Source organism: Protopterus annectens, chromosome 1.part0, assembly GCF_019279795.1.
Source record: "Protopterus annectens isolate FY-2018-M chromosome 1.part0, PAN1.0, whole genome shotgun sequence".
Lineage (NCBI taxonomy): Eukaryota > Metazoa > Chordata > Ceratodontiformes > Protopteridae > Protopterus > Protopterus annectens.
In genome coordinates, this window is record NC_056725.1 from 178059461 (window position 1) to 178080799 (window position 21339).

The 21339-nt window shown below is 40.0% G+C and overlaps 1 protein-coding gene across 1 annotated transcript in view; it reads left to right on the top strand.

Moving 5' to 3' along the window:
- The window catches only part of AP2S1 (adaptor related protein complex 2 subunit sigma 1), a 194570-nt gene that overhangs the window by 152764 nt on the left and 20467 nt on the right, over positions 1-21339 (top strand). Inside the window, exon 4 of the mRNA XM_044055527.1 lies at positions 16051-16110. Within this exon, the coding sequence (XP_043911462.1) occupies positions 16051-16110 (60 nt within the window). The remainder of the gene's footprint in view (positions 1-16050; positions 16111-21339) is intronic.

Sequence of the window (21339 nt, forward strand, 5' to 3'; positions counted from 1 at the left end):
GAAATCATGGCAGCTTTATTCTGTTTTGTCCTATGAGGGTCGTCTGAAATCATGGCAACTTTATTCTGTTTCATACAGACTACTCAAAGGCAGTCTCTGCCTTGCATATAAGGTAATCTGTGACCCTGCTTTATTGGAATGCTGTATATCCATAAGTCAAGTGGTACATGGGTTACACACGCTAATGGCCTTAACCTGGTATGTGCTATTAAAACCTGCTGGAGGAACAGATTTGTGCCCCAGAGGCTGCTACACCTTTGGAACAGACCCCCGCTTTGTCAAGTAGAGCACCTCATTGGCCCTCTTCAAATGCAGTCTGGATGATTGGATGGGTAACTGTAAATTCACCCCTGGGGTCCCATGTGTGTCCCTTTTGGACAGGGATGATAGATTCTGGTTGTGGAAATAAGGGTAGAATTTGGCTAGGGTTGTAATGGCCCTAGCCAAATTCTGGTAACCTGGTGGCCTGGTAACCTCCTATGATCCTGTGAACCATCTGCTGCTGAATTCCTGAAAAAGTATGATGAGATGTAAACTGGTTGATTCAGGGGGTTACTCTGATTTTTCAGCCTTCCTTCTCCATATTTGTTAACTTACTGTTGCTTCAGCAAACTTTAATTAAAAAAGAAAGCAAAATAAACAAATATAGCAAACTTCTGGCAAGCAGACGTTCAAAACAAAATGGTGGTGGTGGTGGTGGGGGGGGGGTCGGCTCCAAAAAAGAAAGGAGGAGCCACCTGGAAACAAGGCCAGTCCAGCAAGTCTGACTGTTTTCATATGGTAACTCCCATCCCTCACCATTTGGGCAAGCCTTTAACCCCCCCCCCCCCCAAAAAAAAAAATCTGGCTCTACATCTCTCTGTTTGGCAACAGATAATATTAGTCAAGTTGGTTTTGAGAGTGATACAGATGGCAGTGGAAGATTCCACTTCTTTTTTTCTCACCTATCATTCAGCATCTACTGATTTTTAGGGGGGCAATAAAAGCTGTCTCTCTTCATCTGATAGGGAGAGTTTTTATATAAGGATGTTTCTGGTACCAAAGAAAGAAACCCTAGTGGGGAGCAGTTTTTGATCTTTCCTTTCTAAATCAGTCTGTGAGAGCCCCAGTGTTCAAAATGATGTCCTTTCATGACCTGTTATCTCTGAGTTTCTACCTTTAAGTTCTTAGTAACTATAGATATGCTCATCACATTCAGGTAGCTTCAGATTTCAAATGTTTATTCACTGTTCCAAGGGTGTTCAGAAAGTGTCTAGTCCCCAGTGACAGTCTATTGCAGACTGAAAAGTGTTTCTAATTTTCCTTATTTAGCCAACTTGTTTCTCCTTTGCAGAGTCTTTTTCAAAGTGTCAGGAATCTCTCACTTGGGTGAGATTTCCTTCATATACTGGGGTTCCTAGAAAACATTCAGTCTTGTTTGATGTCCCCTCACCAGATAATTTTCTTGGGATGTCTTCTAGCTGCCTCAGTGCTGAGAGATTTTCTTCCATGTAAAAAAAAGTAAGTCTGTATTTAGATATATTATTGAGTTTTTCCACTCAGTCCATGACTTCGGCAAGCAAATTTCATGATTTCCTTAGCCGTAGTTCACATGAGTAAGCATCAGCATTGCCTGCCACTCCAGATTTCAGTTTTGTGATTTGTAAAAAGGGAACTGCTTTGGTGGAAAGACCAATTTTATCTAAATCCAGGTCTCTCATTTTCCTTTCAACTCCATTACAGTCTGCAGTTATGGATGTCTCAGACTTTGTTTGGAGAGTGATGTCTATTGGAGAAAGAAATGCAGGGTCTTTGAAAAAAAATGACAGACCAAAACACGCACACGTAAGAGATGTCTGCAGTCATAAATGCTGTCAGTGCTGTAATGGTCCCCCTGGGTCATAGTTTAGACAATACCACAGAAATGTGGAATATAAACAGGGTGGATGCAGATCCTGCCCCTCTGTACATACTAACTATGGTAGCGAGAGATATTGCAATTCACTATAATGTCACTGCACAGGCATCTTGCATCCTATTGCATTGTGGCAGACAAGCTAAGCAAGACCAGAACAGACACTCATGAAATTAAATTGAATCGCAGGGGTATTCCAGGATTTGTTTCCGCTTTGGGGACACCTCACCTTGATATTTTTGCCTGAATTCTCAATAAACTGGCAGAATTCTGCTCCAGGATTCCTTGTGAAAAGGCCTGGAAAACAGATGCATTTTCATTTCATTGTACAGGAATGTTCCTGTATGCATTTCCACTGATATCCAGGGTCATTCTTAAGATTGAGTGACTCTCCAAAAATCATTGTGGTGGCTTCTTTCTGGACTAGGCAACTGTGGTTTTTCATGCATTTAGAAATGGCCAAGGGCAGTTACCACAAGGCTGCCGGGATGAGAGTTTTACACCTTTAGGCACCTGAGGATGTGCTGCAGGTATTAATAGTGGCAAAAAAAAATGCTACTTGGGAATCCTATATTACTAAATGGGAAAGGTTTTCTAGTTAGTGCCATGACCAGAACCAGGACTCTTCTAAGGCTGTTTCCCTGGTTCTATAGTATGTGTGTGTTTTTGTCCACTGTTCTTTCTTTTTCCTCTGTCAAGGTTCATTTTATTGGCCATTTCAGCATGTCTGTCCAAGGATCCTTCCCTTTAATACATTCTAATGTTAAAATGTTTTTGAAGGTGGTGCTGCATACCTGGTCACTTCAAAAACAGATGTCTCCACATTGGGATCTTAATTTTTTTAACTTTTTTTTTTTTAAACTCCTGCTCCATTTGAACCAGGATGATTTGAGGTTCATAAAGTGGAAAACAGTATTGTTAATTGCACTTGACTTCTACAAGAATAAAGTCTTGAGTTGCAAGCTATCCTTGTTGAACAATCTTAGCTCATTTAGATGGGATGCCTTGAGAATTAATCCTTTTATGCGTAAAGTGGTATCAGAGTTTACTTTCAGCCAAACTATTTGTCTTCTTTCCAGAACCTATAAACAAGGGAGAAAGTATGCGTTTGATATCCACAGATAACTTTGCTTATAAAGAATAAATAGCGAAAAGATGGCATTTCTTCTAGAGTTGCAGCAGGTCCTGATTGTCTTTCTTGCTTGTACCATTTTGTTAATCTGCTTTCTTTGAAAGTCAGGCCTATTAATTTAAAGGTTTCTTTGCTTGACATGCAAAAGCATGACACAGTGTACTTTAAGCCTCTCAATCATTACGCTTGTATTGAGAAACAAATCAAATTTCATCTGTCATTTTTTGTTAAACTACCTTGCAGTAGGTGAATTCCTATTGTTTGGACTATCTTTCCTCAGAAGAACAAAGTACTATGAAGACTTCTCTTGCTTCCCTTGAGTTATACAATTGAAACACAAAATGATGAATTTTTAGTAAGTTGTTATGTCTTTCGGCTTTTCCCAGTTAGGGGTCGCCACAGCGGAACTCCGGTCTGCTAATAATTGGCAGTTGATTTTTACGTGCTGAGTTGCCGGCCCTAATGCACGACCTTCAACGAAGGTACGCCCATTCACGCACGTCTCCACAGAAGATGCTCTGGCTGAGAATCGAATGGGACAACGTCTTGCTGTGAGGCGACAATGCTACCGCAGCACCACCACCGCGGATGAATGAATTTTTAGTAAGTATATTACAAAATGTGAATTATATTTATGAACTTCCTGTCTGTACAGTGACTTAACTGCCAAATGAGAGATGCTACATCTAAAGAAATTCCAATCCCTCTGCACCACACGCTCCAGAGACCGCAACCTCATTACCATAATCAACAGAACATGCTGGAGGGACAGGTTCATAACCCAGAGACTGCCCATGTTCTGGAATAGACTTCCCATACATGTCGGGCAGAGCACCTCACTGGCTCTCCAAGAGAAATCTTGATGAGTGGATGGGAGATAGAAAGTTCACTCAGAATACTAGTAAGAATCAGAAGTTTTCAGCCTTAAGACACAAAAGTTCATCACAAAACGCCAACTTTAATAAACGAAGCTTTCGGGTTCTCTACCCTTCATCAGCATATACAAACATATTCTAACCACATTTATATAGAGGTTTAATTAAAGTCACATGTTAGTACCAGCCACTAGAAACACACTAATAAAATTTGCATAATGCAGTTTAGTTTTAAAATCATATCAACCATTATATTCAATTTTTAAAAATTACACATCAGTATTCATATAAATTGTAAAAATAGTGAATAAAATATATTCCAAATATGTATACAGAAACCATTAATAAACCAATTCTTCATAAATTATCATGCTGTCGTTTGACCAGTATAGGTTTTATACTAATGGCATTATTAAGGCCAGGACTAACATCAGCCTGCAATCTTATTATCCACTGTAATTCTTTGATTTCCAATGCATTATTTAGATCACCACCCCTTACACCCAAATCTACTGTGTCTATGCATCTAAATTTAAATCTATGCGCTGTGTCCTCCATAATATGCTTATATAGGGCGTTAGTTTGGATTTTTCTATTAATTTCTGACTTATGCTCGACAACTCGATCTTTCAATCTTCTTGTTGTCTTACCCACATAAAATTTTTCACAACAGTCGCAGGTAGCAAGGTACACAAGTTGGGATGTATTACAGGTGGCTCTACATTTAAAAACATAGCTAACATTGCTTACTGGGTGCCTAAAGGATTCATTTGCTTCTAAAATATCACCACAGCAGCTACAGTTGTAACATTTAAAAGTTCCTAACCTAGTCTGTGATGAGCCCACTTGTTTACTAAAATCTTTATAGCACAAAATACTTTTTAATGATTGTTGATTTCTGTATGCAAAGCTAGGTTTTGGTCCTACTATTTTTTGTATTTCCGGCATAGCCATTAAAATCGGCCAATTTTTTTTCTATGATTTTACAAATTCTGTAACTATATCCATTATATGTAGTTACATATCTAATTTTATCATTTTTTGTCATTATTTGTGCTTCTGACCGAACTGATCTCTCAGATGCCACAGAATTAAACACAGGTTTATATTCTTGATCTCTACCCTTATTTACTTCCTCAATACATTTCTCTATCATAACCTCTGAGTACCCCCCATTTTTAAATTCTTGCTTCATTTCTTTTATTTCATTTATGTACAAGTCGTTTTCAGTTGTTAGTCTACTCACTCTAATGAGTTGTGACTTTACTATGCCCCTAAAAATGTGTGTTGGGTGCATACTAGTTCTCTTTAAATACCTCATCACTTGTACATCTTTTTTATGTATCATTGTTTCAAGTTTTTGATCTTTTTTGTAAATCTTTACATCCAAATATATTATACTTTGTGTACCTTGCTACCTGCGACTGTTGTGAAAAATTTTATGTGGGTAAGACAACAAGAAGATTGAAAGATCGAGTTGTCGAGCATAAGTCAGAAATTAATAGAAAAATCCAAACTAACGCCTTATATAAGCATATTATGGAGGACACAGCGCATAGATTTAAATTTAGATGCATAGACACAGTAGATTTGGGTGTAAGGGGTGGTGACCTAAATAATGCATTGGAAATCAAAGAATTACAGTGGATAATAAGATTGCAGGCTGATGTTAGTCCTGGCCTTAATAACGCCATTAGTATAAAACCTATATTGGTTAAACGACAGCATGATAATTTATGAAGAATTGGTTTATTAATGGTTTCTGTATACATATTTGGAATATATTTTATTCACTATTTTTACAATTTATATGAATACTGATGTGTAATTTTTAAAAATTGAATATAATGGTTGATATGATTTTAAAACTAAACTGCATTATGCAAATTTTATTAGTGTGTTTCTAGTGGCTGGTACTAACATGTGACTTTAATTAAACCTCTATATAAATGTGGTTAGAATATGTTTGTATATGCTGATGAAGGGTAGAGAACCCGAAAGCTTCGTTTATTAAAGTTGGCGTTTTGTGATGAACTTTTGTGTCTTATAGATAGAAAGTTCACCCAGGGGACCACTCCAGTGGCTATACTTGATAGGGGCACTGGGAACTAACATCGGGTGGCACGATGCCAGGGCACTTCTATGGGCTAGGCCTGTAAAGGCTGCAGGGTCAGTAGCCTAGTACACACACACACACACACACACACACACATGAACCTATGAGAGGTCACAGGGCATGCTTCCTAATAACTTTAGCAACTTTGCCTTAAAGAGGTACAAGCAATATACACAGATGCCATTTTTTGATGTGAAGAGACTGAAAACAGCTATTATCACAGTCATGTCCATAGGAGAGTTCTATACATTTTTAATTGATCTACTGAAAGTTGTGGAGGTCAAAAGTGCTGATGCTCCATTTCATAGGCTCATAGGTAGGTACTAGGCTGTCGGCCCAAGGGCCTAAGTAGGCCTAGCCAACAAGGTTCCCTGGCTTACGCCACCCAAGAAAGTTCATTTCCTGTGCCCTTTTCGAGCAGAGCCACAGAAGCGATCCCCGGGGTTTATTTCCTATTTCCCATCCTCTCATCAATATTTTTCTTGAAGAGTGCTAATGAGGAACTTTGCTTGATATAGATGGGTAGCTTGTTCCAGAGTATAGGAAGTCTCTGGGACAGGAATCTATCCCTCCAGCATGCCCTGTTTATTGTGGTGACAAGGTTTAGGTCGCTAGAGCGTGTAGCTCGATGGGATTGGGATTTCTTTAGGTATAGCATGTCCAACAGCTCTGGGTTTAACATAGTTTTATATGTTAGGCAGAGATCTCCTCGGAGTAGGCGATATGCTACAGAATAAAGCTGGAGTTTTTTGAGATAATCAGTGTAGGGCATCTGTTTGAGGCCAGTAATCCTCTTTGTGAGGTATTTGTGGCCTTTCCAGCTGCTGCAGATGTCTTTGTGGGGTACATTCCAAAAGGGATGTTGTACTCTATAATGGGTCTAATGAGTGGTGAGTAGAGGGGAACAATGACATATTTTTTCCTAGATGAGAACCCTTTTGTGATGAGGTGTGCCACATAGAAGGATTTCCTGACTGCCGTGGCGATGTGATTATCAAAGGAGAGACTACTGTCCACCTGGGTCCCAAGGTCTCTTATCACACATTCAGCGTTAAGTAGACTGCTGTTTATGTGGTAGTTCATGGGTACAGAGTTTTTACCAAAGGGGATGACAATGCAGTTTTTGGCACTGAGCTTGAGGCCATGCCTCTGACACCAGGCATCTGTCTCAGTGAGGCTCTTCTGTAGGATGTCCATATCATTTGGGGACTCAGCTCTGGCTCCTAGTTTGCAGTCATTTGCGAACTTCATTAGCCAGAGGCCTTCTGTGTTAGCCTGTATTTCAGAGAAGTAGATACCAAACAGGAGAGGTCCCAGGGCTGAACCCTGTGGTACTCCACTTGTCACTGGTTTGAAGTCAGATTTGGAGTTTGCAACTTTTACAGTGTGGGTTCTGTCAGTGAGCCAGTTGGCAACCCATCTTGTGACGTAGGGGATTTATACCTAGTTTAGCTATAATTCCAGAATGGGGGATGGTGTCAAAAGCCTTGGCTAGGTCAAGATAGGCTTTGTGAAGCACCTTACCCTATTCTATGGCTTTGGTGACTGACTCAAAGAAGTCGATAAGGTTCAGAAGGCATGATCTGCCTTTTACAAACCTGAACTGAGTGGGGTCCAGAGTGTGAAGGTTACCAATGTCTTTGTTTTTGAGTTCCATGACCTTGCAGACCAGGCTCGTCAGGCTAATAGGGCGATAGTTCACAGGATCAGTGGTGGCTCCCCCTTTGTGGAGGTTGTGGAGTGGGATAACTGTTGCTGTACACCCTTCAGTGGGCACAAAGCCTGACGTGAGACTGAACACGGGGCTTAGGTGGGGAGCCAGTTCGTTCTGAAGTTTGTGTAAAACACAGCCTGGGATGTTGGCCGGTCCCATGGATGCTGTGTTTTTGGTTTTAGAGAGTGCAGCTTTTACCTGCATAGATGTGATTACAGGGACTCTGCATTCTTCCTGTATAGATATCGGCCCTTTACGGGGTGAGAGGGGTGTGAAGTTAGCACTGAACCCATCTGCCAGGATGTTGGCAATATCGGTTGGTTCTGTAATTTTTGTGCAGTTGTGCTGTAACTCAGAGCAGATCTGGGTGTTGCCATTGTGATTAGCTATAGAATGCTTTGTGGTTGCCCTTAGAATAAGTGGCGATTTTGTTTTCGTAGCTAGCTTTGGAGGATCTTATAAGGGATCTCAGCTTCTTACTGAGGCTGACCAGGGAGCTCCTCCACTCATGGGATTTTACTCTGTTTTGCAACAGTTCTTTCCTTCTGTTGTAGAGTTTGTTTATGGCAGGGGACCACCAGATTGGCTTCCTTTTTTTTTAGGATAGCACCTTGGGTCTGTTTGGGACAGCACGATCCATGCACTCGTATAAATGCTTATAGAGTGCATTTGTGTAGGATTCTGCAGTCGTAACTGTATTGTCCTTCTGCATGGGTGTCATGAAGTTCGCCACTTCTGTCTTAAGAAGCATGAAGTTGGCTTTGGAGAAATTTTTTACCATGGTTTCCTTAATGGTGGTTGGGGTGGGATGCGGATATCTAGGGTGATTAGCTTATGGTCGGATCTGACCAATGAGGAGTTGACTTCAGGTGTGGAACACAGGTCACTCATGTTGGTAATGACTAGGTCTAGGATATTGTTGCCTCCTTGGTGGGGGTGTGGATAAGTTGATTCAGGGCATTGGAATTTATGAATTCCAGAATGTGTTGAGCAAAGGAGTTGGTACAGGAGTAGTTTTCCCAGTTAATGGTGGGGTAGTTGAAATCGCCCATTATTAGGGTGATTGGTTGAACCCTAATATTTTCCGATAGATCAAGAAAAGAGTGGGAATCCTGTGGCATGGTGGGGGGATGTGTAGCAAGCTACAATTTGGATTGCAGTTTTGCCCAGAGTTAGTTGCACTTGGATAACCTCGGATGCATTATGCTGTGCAGCTAGCCTGGAGGTGTGGATATCCTCAATGAATATGGACACATCTCCGCCTTTGGTGTTCTGGTTCAGATTAGATGGCCAAAAAGTGTGGTATGAGGTATAGCCTGGTAATGCAGGGGTGCTCTTAAGAGACTTGAACCAGGTCTCCGTTGACGGTCAAAAGCTTTTTCAAAGTCAGTGAACAAAAATCTGTTAGAACGGGTTTGGGCCATGTACACCGATCTGCATACTACACCTTCTGCACCTTCCACAAACCTTGTTTGGATTAGAGAGAGGGAGTTGAGGCTTGGGACCAAGTGCTGGATACATGAAGCTAGCATTCTCAATAGTAGTTTTTTACTTTGGTGAATTATTAAATAATCAGGACCTTAACTGGCAGTTTGGGTTAGATCCTTTCCTGTTTTGGGAAGGACAATGACTGTAGAAGTTTTGATGGATAAGAGAGGTTTTTCTTCTTTACTGGTTTTATTCAGCGTATTCATGAAATGGAGACATAGTTGACATTTACAAAGCTGCTTATACCCTTGTGAGGAGGATGTCTAATTTTGGGGCCTTCCCCAGGGTCATATTTTTTGGCTACACATTCCTTAGAAAGGAGAGCAGCAAGGCAGCCCTGTGTCTCTGCTAAAGTTCTCATAAGTTCAGATCCAGAAATGTTGTGACATCAAAAGGCTCAGTTTTGTTGTAATGATTGATTTGAACACCATGTAGTCCCCTAGTCCTCACAGATGTCCTTTGTAGCTTTGTAACACATTAACAAGCTATGCTCTTTTCATGACTATTACTGGTCCTCACGGCACTCTCTTGTGCTTTGCTGTCTGAGTTGCCTGTCTGATTGTTGACCATTCACCCAGAAGAAGAGAGAAGCTCCTTCAGATAGGGAAGGATTTGAGGTGAAAGGTATGGCACAAGAGGGATGTAAGATGAAATACAAGCACTCAGGCTGTGACTGTATTCTTGAATTTGCAGGGTTTATTGATTTGATATGATTGTTCAGTTGCTTTTCTGTTCTTGCATTTGCAAGGTTTACAGACTTGAACAATCTTAGAGGCATTCAATGTGATGTGCTTTTGTGCTGTGTCTGTTTTGCAGATATGTTCAGGTTTAGGGTAATCCAGCTGTGTAAAACATGGACGGGCTGACAGACAACTGGTGTCAGGGCCATGAACTAAAACTAAATGCCAAGAAATGCATAATAATATCCTTTGAAAAGTTATCCATCCCTGGTAACTATCATATTGACAACACACCCCTTATTGCTGACTCAGTAGTCAGAGACTTGGGGACACACACAGATAGCAGTCTAGCCTTTGATCATCATGTGTCTACAGTGTGAGGAAGTTATTCTATGTTGCGCAGCTTATAAACAAAGGTATGGCATCCAAGTCCAAGGAAGTTATTGTTCCACTGTATTCAGCATTCATCCAACCTATCATTGAGTACAATGTCCCCTTTGGTATGTACCTAACCAGGCATATCCAGCAACTGGAACGTCCACAGAGGTTCCTTGCTAAAAGAATACAGGGCGTAAGTAACATGTCCTATGTAGACTGCCTTAAGGCCGTGTCCCTGTATTCCGTCTCCTACAGGCTTTTTGAGGGGAGATCTTTGCCTGGCGTACAGGGCATTGTCAGACTTTATTCTGGTGGACCTTCTGCATATCCACAAAACAAACAGTACCAGAATTACCCGACCTAAAGACTTGAGCCTTGCCTGTGATATAAATAGGATCTGCTGGAGAGAGGGGTATTTATCCCAAACACTACCCTGTCTATGGAACAGGCTTCCCATCCAGGCGAAGAAGAGTTCCTCCCTAAACCAATGCACCTTGGACAATTGGATGGGAAGATGGAAATTCATCCCTTGTTTGGCACTTATATCTCTAATGCAAACGGTTAACCTGTAAATGGTTCATCTCCCAGGCCCATGCTTACACTTATAAAGGGTATCAGAACTTGTCGGAGATTTGGGATGCATGGCTAGGGTTAAAAAGGCCCTTGTGGTCATTAGCCTAGTAAACGCCAATGAACCTATGGGAGGGGAGGCATGTGGATTTAGATCAGTTTAGCATTCTGTCGAAGATTTAAATGAAGGATCATACCTTGAGATCCTTTAGCTAGAGTTGTCCAGATGCCATAGTGGATGGAGAAAGTCATGTAAATGCATTGCATAAATTGATCATTCCAGGCTGGGAGACTGCAAGGGCGTTGCATGCTTCACCGCCACTAGTGTAGTTGCTGTGTTATCTTGTAATAAAGCCTCTATTGTGACCTCTCAGAGGGGCTAATGAAAGAGAACTCTTCTAGCAAGGTGCAAGAACCTCTGCCAAGTCCACATCCTTCAAAGTATAACTGAATGACTGCCCTTTGGTACATATTTTATGTATCACACAGAATTCAAATTAGTTTTCTAGCCACCCCCCCCCCCCCCCAATAAAAAGGTTCTTCCATTGTACTGAATTTGAGAAGGAATGGAAGAAATTGGAGACGAATGCCATGTAGAATGTAGGATTGTTTAGGGCTGTACACACTGCCAGGTACTAATGAAACAGCATAGGTAGAGGCGTGAGCAGGCATCCTTCACTGACTCTGCTGGAGGAGGGTGTCTTCCAATCTGTATGCATCAGTGCGTTCAAAAGGGTGGGCAAACCCTGTTAACTTAACTGTCTTTAGTTAAAGGCAAGGCCCAAGCCACAGTGCTTTTAGCAGTGCTTGATGCAAATAGTTTCTAGGGAGCTGTTGAATTCTCTGAGTTTGCTGATGACTCTGTCCAGTGCACTGCGTTTGCTCACTGTTTAATCTTCTTGTGTAATATGTTAGTGATGATCTGTGGGGTGTTCTCATTGGTTGGTAATTCCTGCATGCCTCAGTGACACTTGTGCAGCTCTTCATAGGTATGTCATTCTCTGTATCTCTCTCTGCACTGGGCGAAGAGGTAGAGTGCCCAGAACTCTAACCAGTGTAACCAGCTAGTTAGGCAAGCACAGATGCCTCTAAAGCTCAGGATAAATGAACTTGGGAACAATTCATACACTAATACTCATTAACTGAGAAGATAGTAACAAGAAGGACCTCATCTGATAGCTTCCTAACTAAAACTGTGGCACTATGACATTTGAAGCCCTGGATAATGTTAATGAAGCACCAACTTTCAGTTCAGAGAAAGCAATATGCTTAAAGATGAAATAGTTACTAGCTTGCACCTTAGGAGTGTTGCACCATTGCACTGATTTGTTCAGTTGTGGACATGCCAACTCTGATTGTAAATGCTTCAGTTCAAAATTCCTACGCGGAGAGGATTGTACTCTTAGCAAAAGTAATTGGAATAAAGGTACCCTGTTTAGATGAGGGCTAGCTTACGTTTACCTCCAGGTCATGGGGAAGGAGTTCTGTGCCTCATCTAGGTAGAAGAATGCACAAGGCGTTGGATCTTGAGAACCAATTTCCTGTAAATCTTGCTGCATTGACGAAGGGCTCCACAGGTTTAGGTCATGGATCTTCTGTCTTGGCACATTCATAGGGTATGGAGCCTTTAACATTACCATGTTTTTCGTCATGCTTTCTTAGGAAGTCTGTGAATGCTGCTGCCACTGATATTTTATTCACTGTACATTCATTCAGTCTTATTACTTCCGCGGTGGTGCAGCGGTAGCTTGCCTCACAGCAAGAGTTTCTCCTGTTCGATTCTCGGCCGGAGTGTGGGGAGTGCCTTCTGTGTGGAGTCTGCATGTCCTCCCCGCGGTTAGGTGGGCATTCGAAAGACATGCGTAAATGGGCGCGCCTTTGTTGAAGGTTGAACATCAAGCTGGCACCTCGGCGTTCATGAAAATCTACTGCCAATCATTAGCAGACCGGAGTTCCATTGTGGCGACCCCTAACCGGGAAAAGCCGAAAGACAACAACATTCATTCAGTCTTAGAACAGTTAATATATTCACACGTTAGGCAATTTGCCACCTTCTGGAGGGTGAATTTCACAAAGATAGGTTTGAGTTTCTGGACAGTTATGTCCAGACCTCTGGTACTAGGGGCCCTCACTTTGTCACCACTGCTGCATGTTTCTGGATGACTGAATCTGTTAGTTTAACATAGGTTATCATGAGGTTAGAGTAAGATATGCTGTTAATGCTGAGGTAGTTTTAAGTTCATAGTAGTGTCTGACAAATTAAACTGTAAATTTTGCTATACAGAGTTCCAGAATAATGGATTATAATCACAATGTCATTCATGTATCACATTTGACTGTAACTTTGCATGTAAGCATATGTGTACCTTTTCTGGGCATATACCATTAAAAAGTCAGAAGTCACTAAAACTATTTCTTCATGTGTGTTATTCTCTGGCAGTAGCTATGATTGCCATTGGGGAATTCAGCAACTTAAAACTGATTAGCCCTGGGCTTCATTGATCCCGATAAAGGTTGATTACACGTTTGGGGTCTTCAGTAGTGTTTCCTGGAGAAAAAGAATGGTGTTGCTTCCTTTTTTTCCCCTTCAGGCAGACCCAGTAATTTCATACCTTCTTCATCATGTAGACTTTATGATGAAGACAGTACATGATGCATTCTTGCTCTCTGACTTAAGGTACAGTTTATTGGACTTGGCTTAGTGAGCTACATCTTTTTGTAGCCAACCTTTAGATTTCTTTAGTGGTTTAACAGCTTCTTTGAATACTTTTAAACTTCTGTAGAACAGAATGAAATGTAATTTAGTCTGTGATTAGCTGAATTGTAATAGACCTATGTAATTAAACTGTATAAATGTGTAATTCTGTAATATGTAAGAAGGCTGTGAGGCTGAATTACCTAGAAATTAGCAGAATATTTTTTTTGTTTGTTTCTTTTGACAATTGTGAAAGTTAAGGCATTATTTTTGGTAGGCTTAAATTTGGTTGATTCGTACTTTCCTGTACAATGACGTCAGGATTTTGTAACTGATGGAGAGAGGCAGTCACATTTTGGTGGCATGGCTAGTAGGCGTACAAGGGCTGTAGTGGTTGTTAGCCTAGTATACACTTATGGTAAAATTCAGTCTCTACTTATCTCTGTATGCCTAGGTTCAGTGTGGGAAGTAGGTTACATACTACCTTCTTTAGTCTAGGTGAAAGCCCTGTAGCAGTATGCCCTGCTCTACATGTGGTGAGAAATGGATTTGCAGTTAGTGTGCCTGTATGAACCTGTTCATAGATTCATTACTATTTTTAAGTGCTGTGTATTTTTAAATGAGATGTATAATGTTTATATTGCATTTCTTTAGGTGTGGAACATACCTCTCGACTATCAAGATTTTCACAGAATATCCAGTTTTTTGCCTAATTTTTGGAATGTTTATCATAAAATCTGTGGTTGTTTGGCAAATCACCAAGGATCAAGGTCGCAAAATATCACTACATAATACCATACATTTCAGTTTCAGACTTCATATCCTCTCAGAAAATGCACAATGAAACAAATCCTGCTATTCTGTCAATTTTCTAAGTTTTTATAACAGCAATATGTAAAATCTCTCCATAATTTTGGACCTTTGACCCCCCCCCCCCGTTATTTTGGGCTTTGTCAAGATTTCTTGATCTAAGAGGTTGAGAGGTATGGTTTACTTATTTTTCTGCGAGTTTGTACACCCATGTAGGTAGTATTTAAGGAGAATGAGGATGTTTGGGACAAACCCCCCATTTAGAAGTGAATGGTGGCAGTCTCCCTTCAGAAAGCATGTTCTTCAGGTTTTTGTGACATTAGATTGGCTGATTATGTTCATTTGCAATGTCTTGAATTTTAGATCGAGTTGCATCATTTTGAGCTTTGAAATTGGGAGGTTTGCTATTCTGTTGTAAGGAAGAGACTTAAAGTAGCTATGTCCCAAGATTGTTACACCTATTCTGAACCAGAAAAAACTTAACCAATGAACTGTATGCTCACATGGCATATTTTTTGAGCTTCCATGCTTATCTTTTCTGTTCTAGGAGTTATGGAGATGTAAAAATTTAGAGACATCAGAAAGCTGCTTTCTTTGAAGGTTTTGTGTGCTAAAGCAGCACTGCTGATAAGTCATATTTAAATGTGCCACTTCATGTTCTTGTGCCGCCAACTGCTAGATGCATATCTTCTATACGTTATAATCTGCTTCTGGCCAGGGAGGTAGTAATCTCACAGTAGTTATTTAGTGGTGGAGCTGCAGTAAAACTGAATTATATGGGGTTTGCAGGTTTTTTTAATTCCACTGGAACTCTGAGTGGTGTACCATGCTAATGCAGAAACAAGTAGTTGACCTTCAATACCGATGACTTGGTTTGCCAGATGGTTGGCCAACACAGGAGGTCGTGTCCTATAAAGTGTGCTGTTCCCAGAGGAAAGGAGCCAGTAAAAAGTTTCTGTGCTTCTGTTGGCAGTCTTGAAATGACGTATTTTATCAAGTCTATCTTTGAGGGGGAAATGTTCAGTGTCCTCCTTGCTTGTGGAGGCTCAGGCATGAAATGCGCAATCTGAAACCAGAAAATGTTGAACAAACTGAATAATTAAAATTCCATTTCACACGTACTTTCAGCACAGACACAACTTGTATAACATGATACTATGATGGTGGGCCTTCCTGTATGGTAACTCGCATAATAGGGTAAGCCATCCTGAAGCATCGGTATCGCATTTATTTTGTTTTTTTTTTTCTGATTCTGTATAATTTTAATCCATTGTATGTTTTTAATGTATGTGCTAAAAAAATGTGCCACAGCCGTTCCAGTAACTTTGAGCACACCGTGATTGTTTCACTTTGGTATTAGTAGCTAAGATATCATGTAACTAATTAAGGCTTTCAATTATTTATTTATTTATTTTTAAGCAACACTTACCAGCTTGGATGGAAATACTTGTGCTGCTTGATTCTTTGTGTATGGAGCAGTCAATGCAATTTCTGCATCTTTTGCTGCTCAGAATAAGTATTTGGTTACTCCCTGTAATAAGTTTTACTTTAAGGATGTGTGCTACATGTGTCTGTGTAGGATATTCAGTCTGTGGGTAAAAAGTTCTTTTCCATTTGCGACTATGTGAAATTTCACTCCATTGCTTATGTTGCACTCTCTTTTTTTTTTTTTTTTTTTTTTTTTTTTTCCCCCTTCAGGTTTTGAATGAATATTTCCACAACGTCTGTGAATTAGACCTTGTGTTCAATTTTTACAAGGTACGTGCCGGTTTCCTTAATCTTAGTTTGTTTGCATCAAAAGCTGTGAAGTTTGTTTAGAAAATGTCCACAGTGAGCATTAACTGCTAACTTTTTATCTATATGTATGGGTTGTTTCTTCAAACTGACATGATTAACCTCTTTATTCTGTGATGCATTCAGTGTTGTTAGTTCATTCATTCATGAACATGTATCAGTTAGATTCAGATGTGCAAGTAATTCAAAAAAGTTTGATATTGCAAAATAAATGGTTATCTGACTTTCAAAAGTGACTGACCCTAGTTATGTAGTCATTAAAAAAAAATAATCGGGAAGGGGACACTAACAGCAAAGCACAGTGTTTGGGGCTTACTAATCCTGTCTTCATTCCTGGCCAGAAATTTCACCAGCTGTACTTTATTTTGTGTGCAGATCAACACTGGTCTCGTTCTTGCATTTCAGCATTGATAGGTGTGTAGGAATATCTTTTAAGTCACCATTGCTGGGAACTTTCCCCGGTTTTCTCACTTTCAGTTGTTTCATGTCTGATATGCCACTAGAGTAATGTTGCTTGTGTAAATCTTTGCGTTGTCTAACCATTTATTTTTTTCCTAAGAAGTCTTCAATTAAAACATCAGTATACTTGCCGTATAGTTATCACTGGCCATTGTCCAGTTTTTACCATAAATGTGGCATCGTTTTTTCTGATCGTTTGTGTTCTACAGTATGCAGTCCAGGGAGCCTAACAGTATTCGAGACAATGTATAAGCTGATCAAAACTAGTACAGAAGAGACTTTCACAAGAGCTGTAAAACGCTTAAAAGAATTGAAACTCTACCACTTGGAAATTTTGTAGAGGCCACTATGTTATAAACAACTCCCAAAACAGGGCTACAACGTACCAAGATTTCTGCTCGTTTGCCTTGGTACTAACAGACACAGCTGTAGCAGCATCTTTGTTGGTATGTGGTAAGAGAGCCTATTACCTCTGGTGTTTACTTAGGATAGACCATGACAGAATATGATCTGACTGTTGTCATACCTTTGAGTACAGTTTGCTTGCAATGAATTTTAATTGGCTACAGGGGAACTCCTTTAAAATAAGTGTATTAATACCTTTGTGACTGATGCTAGTCTGTTGAATTGATAGAACACTGAAGTGCGAATCTTCACAAGTATACACGAAGGTTCAAGAGAGTAAGAGAAAAAAAGATTGATTTTTCCTGACTGAGTGAAAAAGAGAATTTCAAGATCAGACAATTTAATTCTTCAGTCCTAGGATTCTAATAAGGGAAATATTTCTTGCCAGTCATTGTGCTCTCAGCCACAAGATTAAATTTCATATGAAAATATTATGATTATCTCATTTGTTCCAGAGAAATGATGGTCCTTCCATGTAGAAATGTATACCCCTTCATTTTTTTGTACTTGATAAGTTATTGCCTTGAATCTGTGTCCAGCATGAACAGCTGCTAGGTTGTAGAAATCACCTTGAGGTATTTCGTATTTATAAGAGGCAATCAAGTCATTCTCATGGGAAGAGGTTTTCCCCCAGCTTCACTTTATATTGGATAAGGATTTAAGGTTACTGAGTCAGTATATTTAAAAAGTTTATTCATGTAGTACCCTAGGAAATAGAACATCAAGAACTTGGCTCACATGGTTTTTGTGCCAGAGTTCCGTTTTAGAACAGTTTCAGTTTATTCTTGAGTTCTATTAAATGTAGAAATAGCAAAAAGTTTCCAGCTGTACTCACCATAGGAATTCATAGACTGAAATGTGCTTATGATGCAGTAACTGGTGTTTCAGGAGCTGACATGTCAGAAGTAGCCTTAAGAAAGCTAGGTTGGCTTAAAACAGAATCTTGTAATTAAAACATGAGACCAAAACCTCTGTGTTCTAGCTACTCAGAAATTTCTTATGATGATGATGCCTTGGATAAGGCAAAATGAAATGATCTTTTAAATATATGAATCTCTTTCTCCTCAACCACAAAAATGCTTTCATCTATTCATCAACATAAAAAAAAAACTGCTAATAAACATTTTTGCAGGAAACAGATTTTCACCAGAAGCTATTCCAAGGTAAGCAATCCAACTGAAATTTAGCTGCAGGAGAAAGGAATTGATAATAGCCTGAGATGTTCAGAATGACTACTTCTGTTTGTTTTTTTCCCATTACCATGCAAGCTTGAGCCCTCTTTCTGCTTGGCAACAAGTAACCACAGACATATGGGTGTTGTATACCATTCAGTTAAGTTTAGGTCTTAGAATATGTTCAGAAACCAGATAACTGCTAAGCCCTTAGCATGTCATCTCGTAAAGTATATTTTAGGTCATCAGTTGATGGATGAATTTATGACAAAGAACGCCATTGTTAGTTAATCAAGCAGAAAACAATTTTTTTTTTGTGCTATATCGGTGCCAAAAAAAAAAAACACCACCTCAGGACATCATTTGGGCTTGAGATCTGAGCAAGTTTATATATGCAAACAACATTTAGAATAATGCTGACTGTGTAGCTGTACTGTCTTTTGTAGTTTAGAAGTTTTATGTGGCAACTATGGACATGGAAGATGCATTTCCGATGAGACCTTTTATACAAGAAATACATCATATTATCAGTACATTATCATTATTTTCTGTTTTTATATATACCGTTTACAGTGTCCTTGGCAGTGCTTGCATATTTAAGGAAGCAAAATACATCTTTACTCCTGTCCAGGTGGCTGTTTTGTAAGGGCAAAACAAGCTATAAATCAGTTCGTCGTTGCATAGTTTAAATTTTAGAATAGTAAATTATGGTAAACGTTTTCCAACTCTGTCAATGTCAGGCCACTTTCCTAGTCATTTGCAGATTTACCAGCTCAAGGCAAGAGTGTAGAACAGCTAGTAGTCCTGCTAACGGCAGTCCAATGAGAAATAGTCTGACGATAAGGGGTAAAAAGTAGTAGTAAAGTATTCTTAAAAAGTCTGGTATAAGACTGTGTTAAGGATAATCCTATATGCCGTAAGAACAGAAGTTTTATAACTTTTGAGTACACCTCGGTCCCTCAAGCAGTATTACACATGCTGAAGTAACAGTAACATTTTTAAGAAACATTTGGAACTAGTATACAGATCCTCTGGATATGATTCTTGTAACTCTAGACAAAGAAGGGATTCCTGTACCATAGCCATAGGAATGACATTAATTCCACAATCTGCAGTTCAGATTCTGGCCACGTTTAGGGAGCCCATTATGACTTGTACATTCTAGGTAGTTCTAAACAAGAACAATTGTTTTCATGAGCATAAAGGAGTTGAAACCAGTGTACATGGCCCTGATGGTATTTCATAATCGTTTTCAGCAAAGCCATGTGTAGATGAGCGCAGAAATGCTGTAATGATGGGTTTGTATAAACTAGCAAAGAGGAATTAAATCTTTTCAAGTTTATAAGGAGACTATTCAGATCTGAGAAATGGCTTGGTAATACAGTTTTCATCTGCTAGTTCCAGGTACAGAAAAATCAACTACCAGGTACACTAAGTAGGAGTATCACTTGCTTATATATATATATGGGAAAATGTTATCCTTGCAAAGAGGTAGCTCCCCTTAGAGCATAGATTCTGGAACATTCTCTCCATGTGCTCTCCAGGTAAGTAAATATTGTGGGAAGAAATATCCAGGGAATTGATATGGCTAGGGTTGTATAGGCCCTAGGGCTGATAGCCTAGTACCAACCTATGAACCTATCATTCTCACTTCTGCAGTAGCCTTTGGGCTATGTGGGTTGTTTCTTGCTCAGGAAACCACCACCAGCCAGAGTCACAAAGCTTTTATTTTCCTCTCCCACATTCAGTACGATTGCTGATTGGACAGCCCAGAGGAGAGAAATTGGCAGCCAAAGTGACAAAAGTCTTTATTACTTTCTTGCCATATCAAGGAAAGGTAGCTGTGAGGCTTCACAGGATCAGCACTTGGCTGCATTTCTGCATTTCTGGCAGAAGTCCCCTTTGGAGAAGTCCCCTTTGGTGAATCCTTCCACAGAGAAAATATTGCCTTTAAAAAATAAACTTTCTCTAGAACACTGGCAATTTTGTTAGTATCAGAATTTTCCGGTCAGAAACTGCAATTTTTAGAACTGGGCTGCTTATTAATTACAGATGCTGTTTTGAGAAAAAAAATATACATCTGATGTTGTAAATCTTTGTTCATTAATTACTATTAGGACTTTGGTTCCGTCCTTGGAACTGATACAGCCGTTTCCAAGCTTGGGCCAGCCAAAAACTCTCAGCTAAGACCTACCCATAATACCCCTCTCCTAGTTACTCCAAATCTCGTTTGCCGCGTTCCTAGTCAGATGTGCTAGCCATCTCTCTCAAAGCTAAGTAGAAAGTTGTAATTTTTAAGATAGTTTCTCTTCAACATTTTTTATGTTTTAGTCAGTTTAGCCCTTTCTCACTGATGCATATAACCTAATTCTATTCCCTACCCTTTACCTTGGTAATTTAAATTCTACCATTAATAGTACTGTCCCTATCTCCTACATTTGACAGGCCCTTCCTTACCACTTGTGGTATTTTTTAAATACCATCATTGGTATTCTCTCCCCTTTTTCTCTCCCTTATTTTGTTTTTTCTATAGGATAGCCTTGTTGCCTTACTATGTCAGACAAAGCTAAGTTGGGGTTTAAACAGTGTGACGTGTGGACGTAAGATGTCTAACTCTGGTACACATGCTCGTTGTGTCTACTCTTTTTGGATGTGGATCATATTAAAGCTGACTGTGACATTTGTGCTAGTTTTAGTAATTGTACACTAGCAGAATGTAAAAATAAGCTTATTTTAAAAGGTTTAATCAAGACACCTATTTCGGAGGCTCTATCTGGGTCAGAGGTCTCACCCCCTCCAAAGACCAAAAAACATAAGGAAAAACGGAGTCACTCAGTTCCTGCATCCTTGTCAGTTATGGAACCGTTGGCTCAGTGTTTCGCCGGCACCCTCAGCGCAGACCTCTTCAGCACTAGGCTCTGTATCTTTTCTCTCGGTGCCGTCCATGATATTCACCCCTATTTTGGTTCCAACCTTGGCACCACTGACTTCGGTGCCGTCCTTGGATCCGACATTGGCTCCTATGACTGTACCTGCTTTGGCACCATCCCCGGCCACAGTGCCGACAGTTTCTTCAGCTCCAAAACTCGAATATCTGCCAAGGACAACAACTTACGACTTTTTTTTGGGGCAGAGGTTTAGCCCCTTTCTTGAAAGA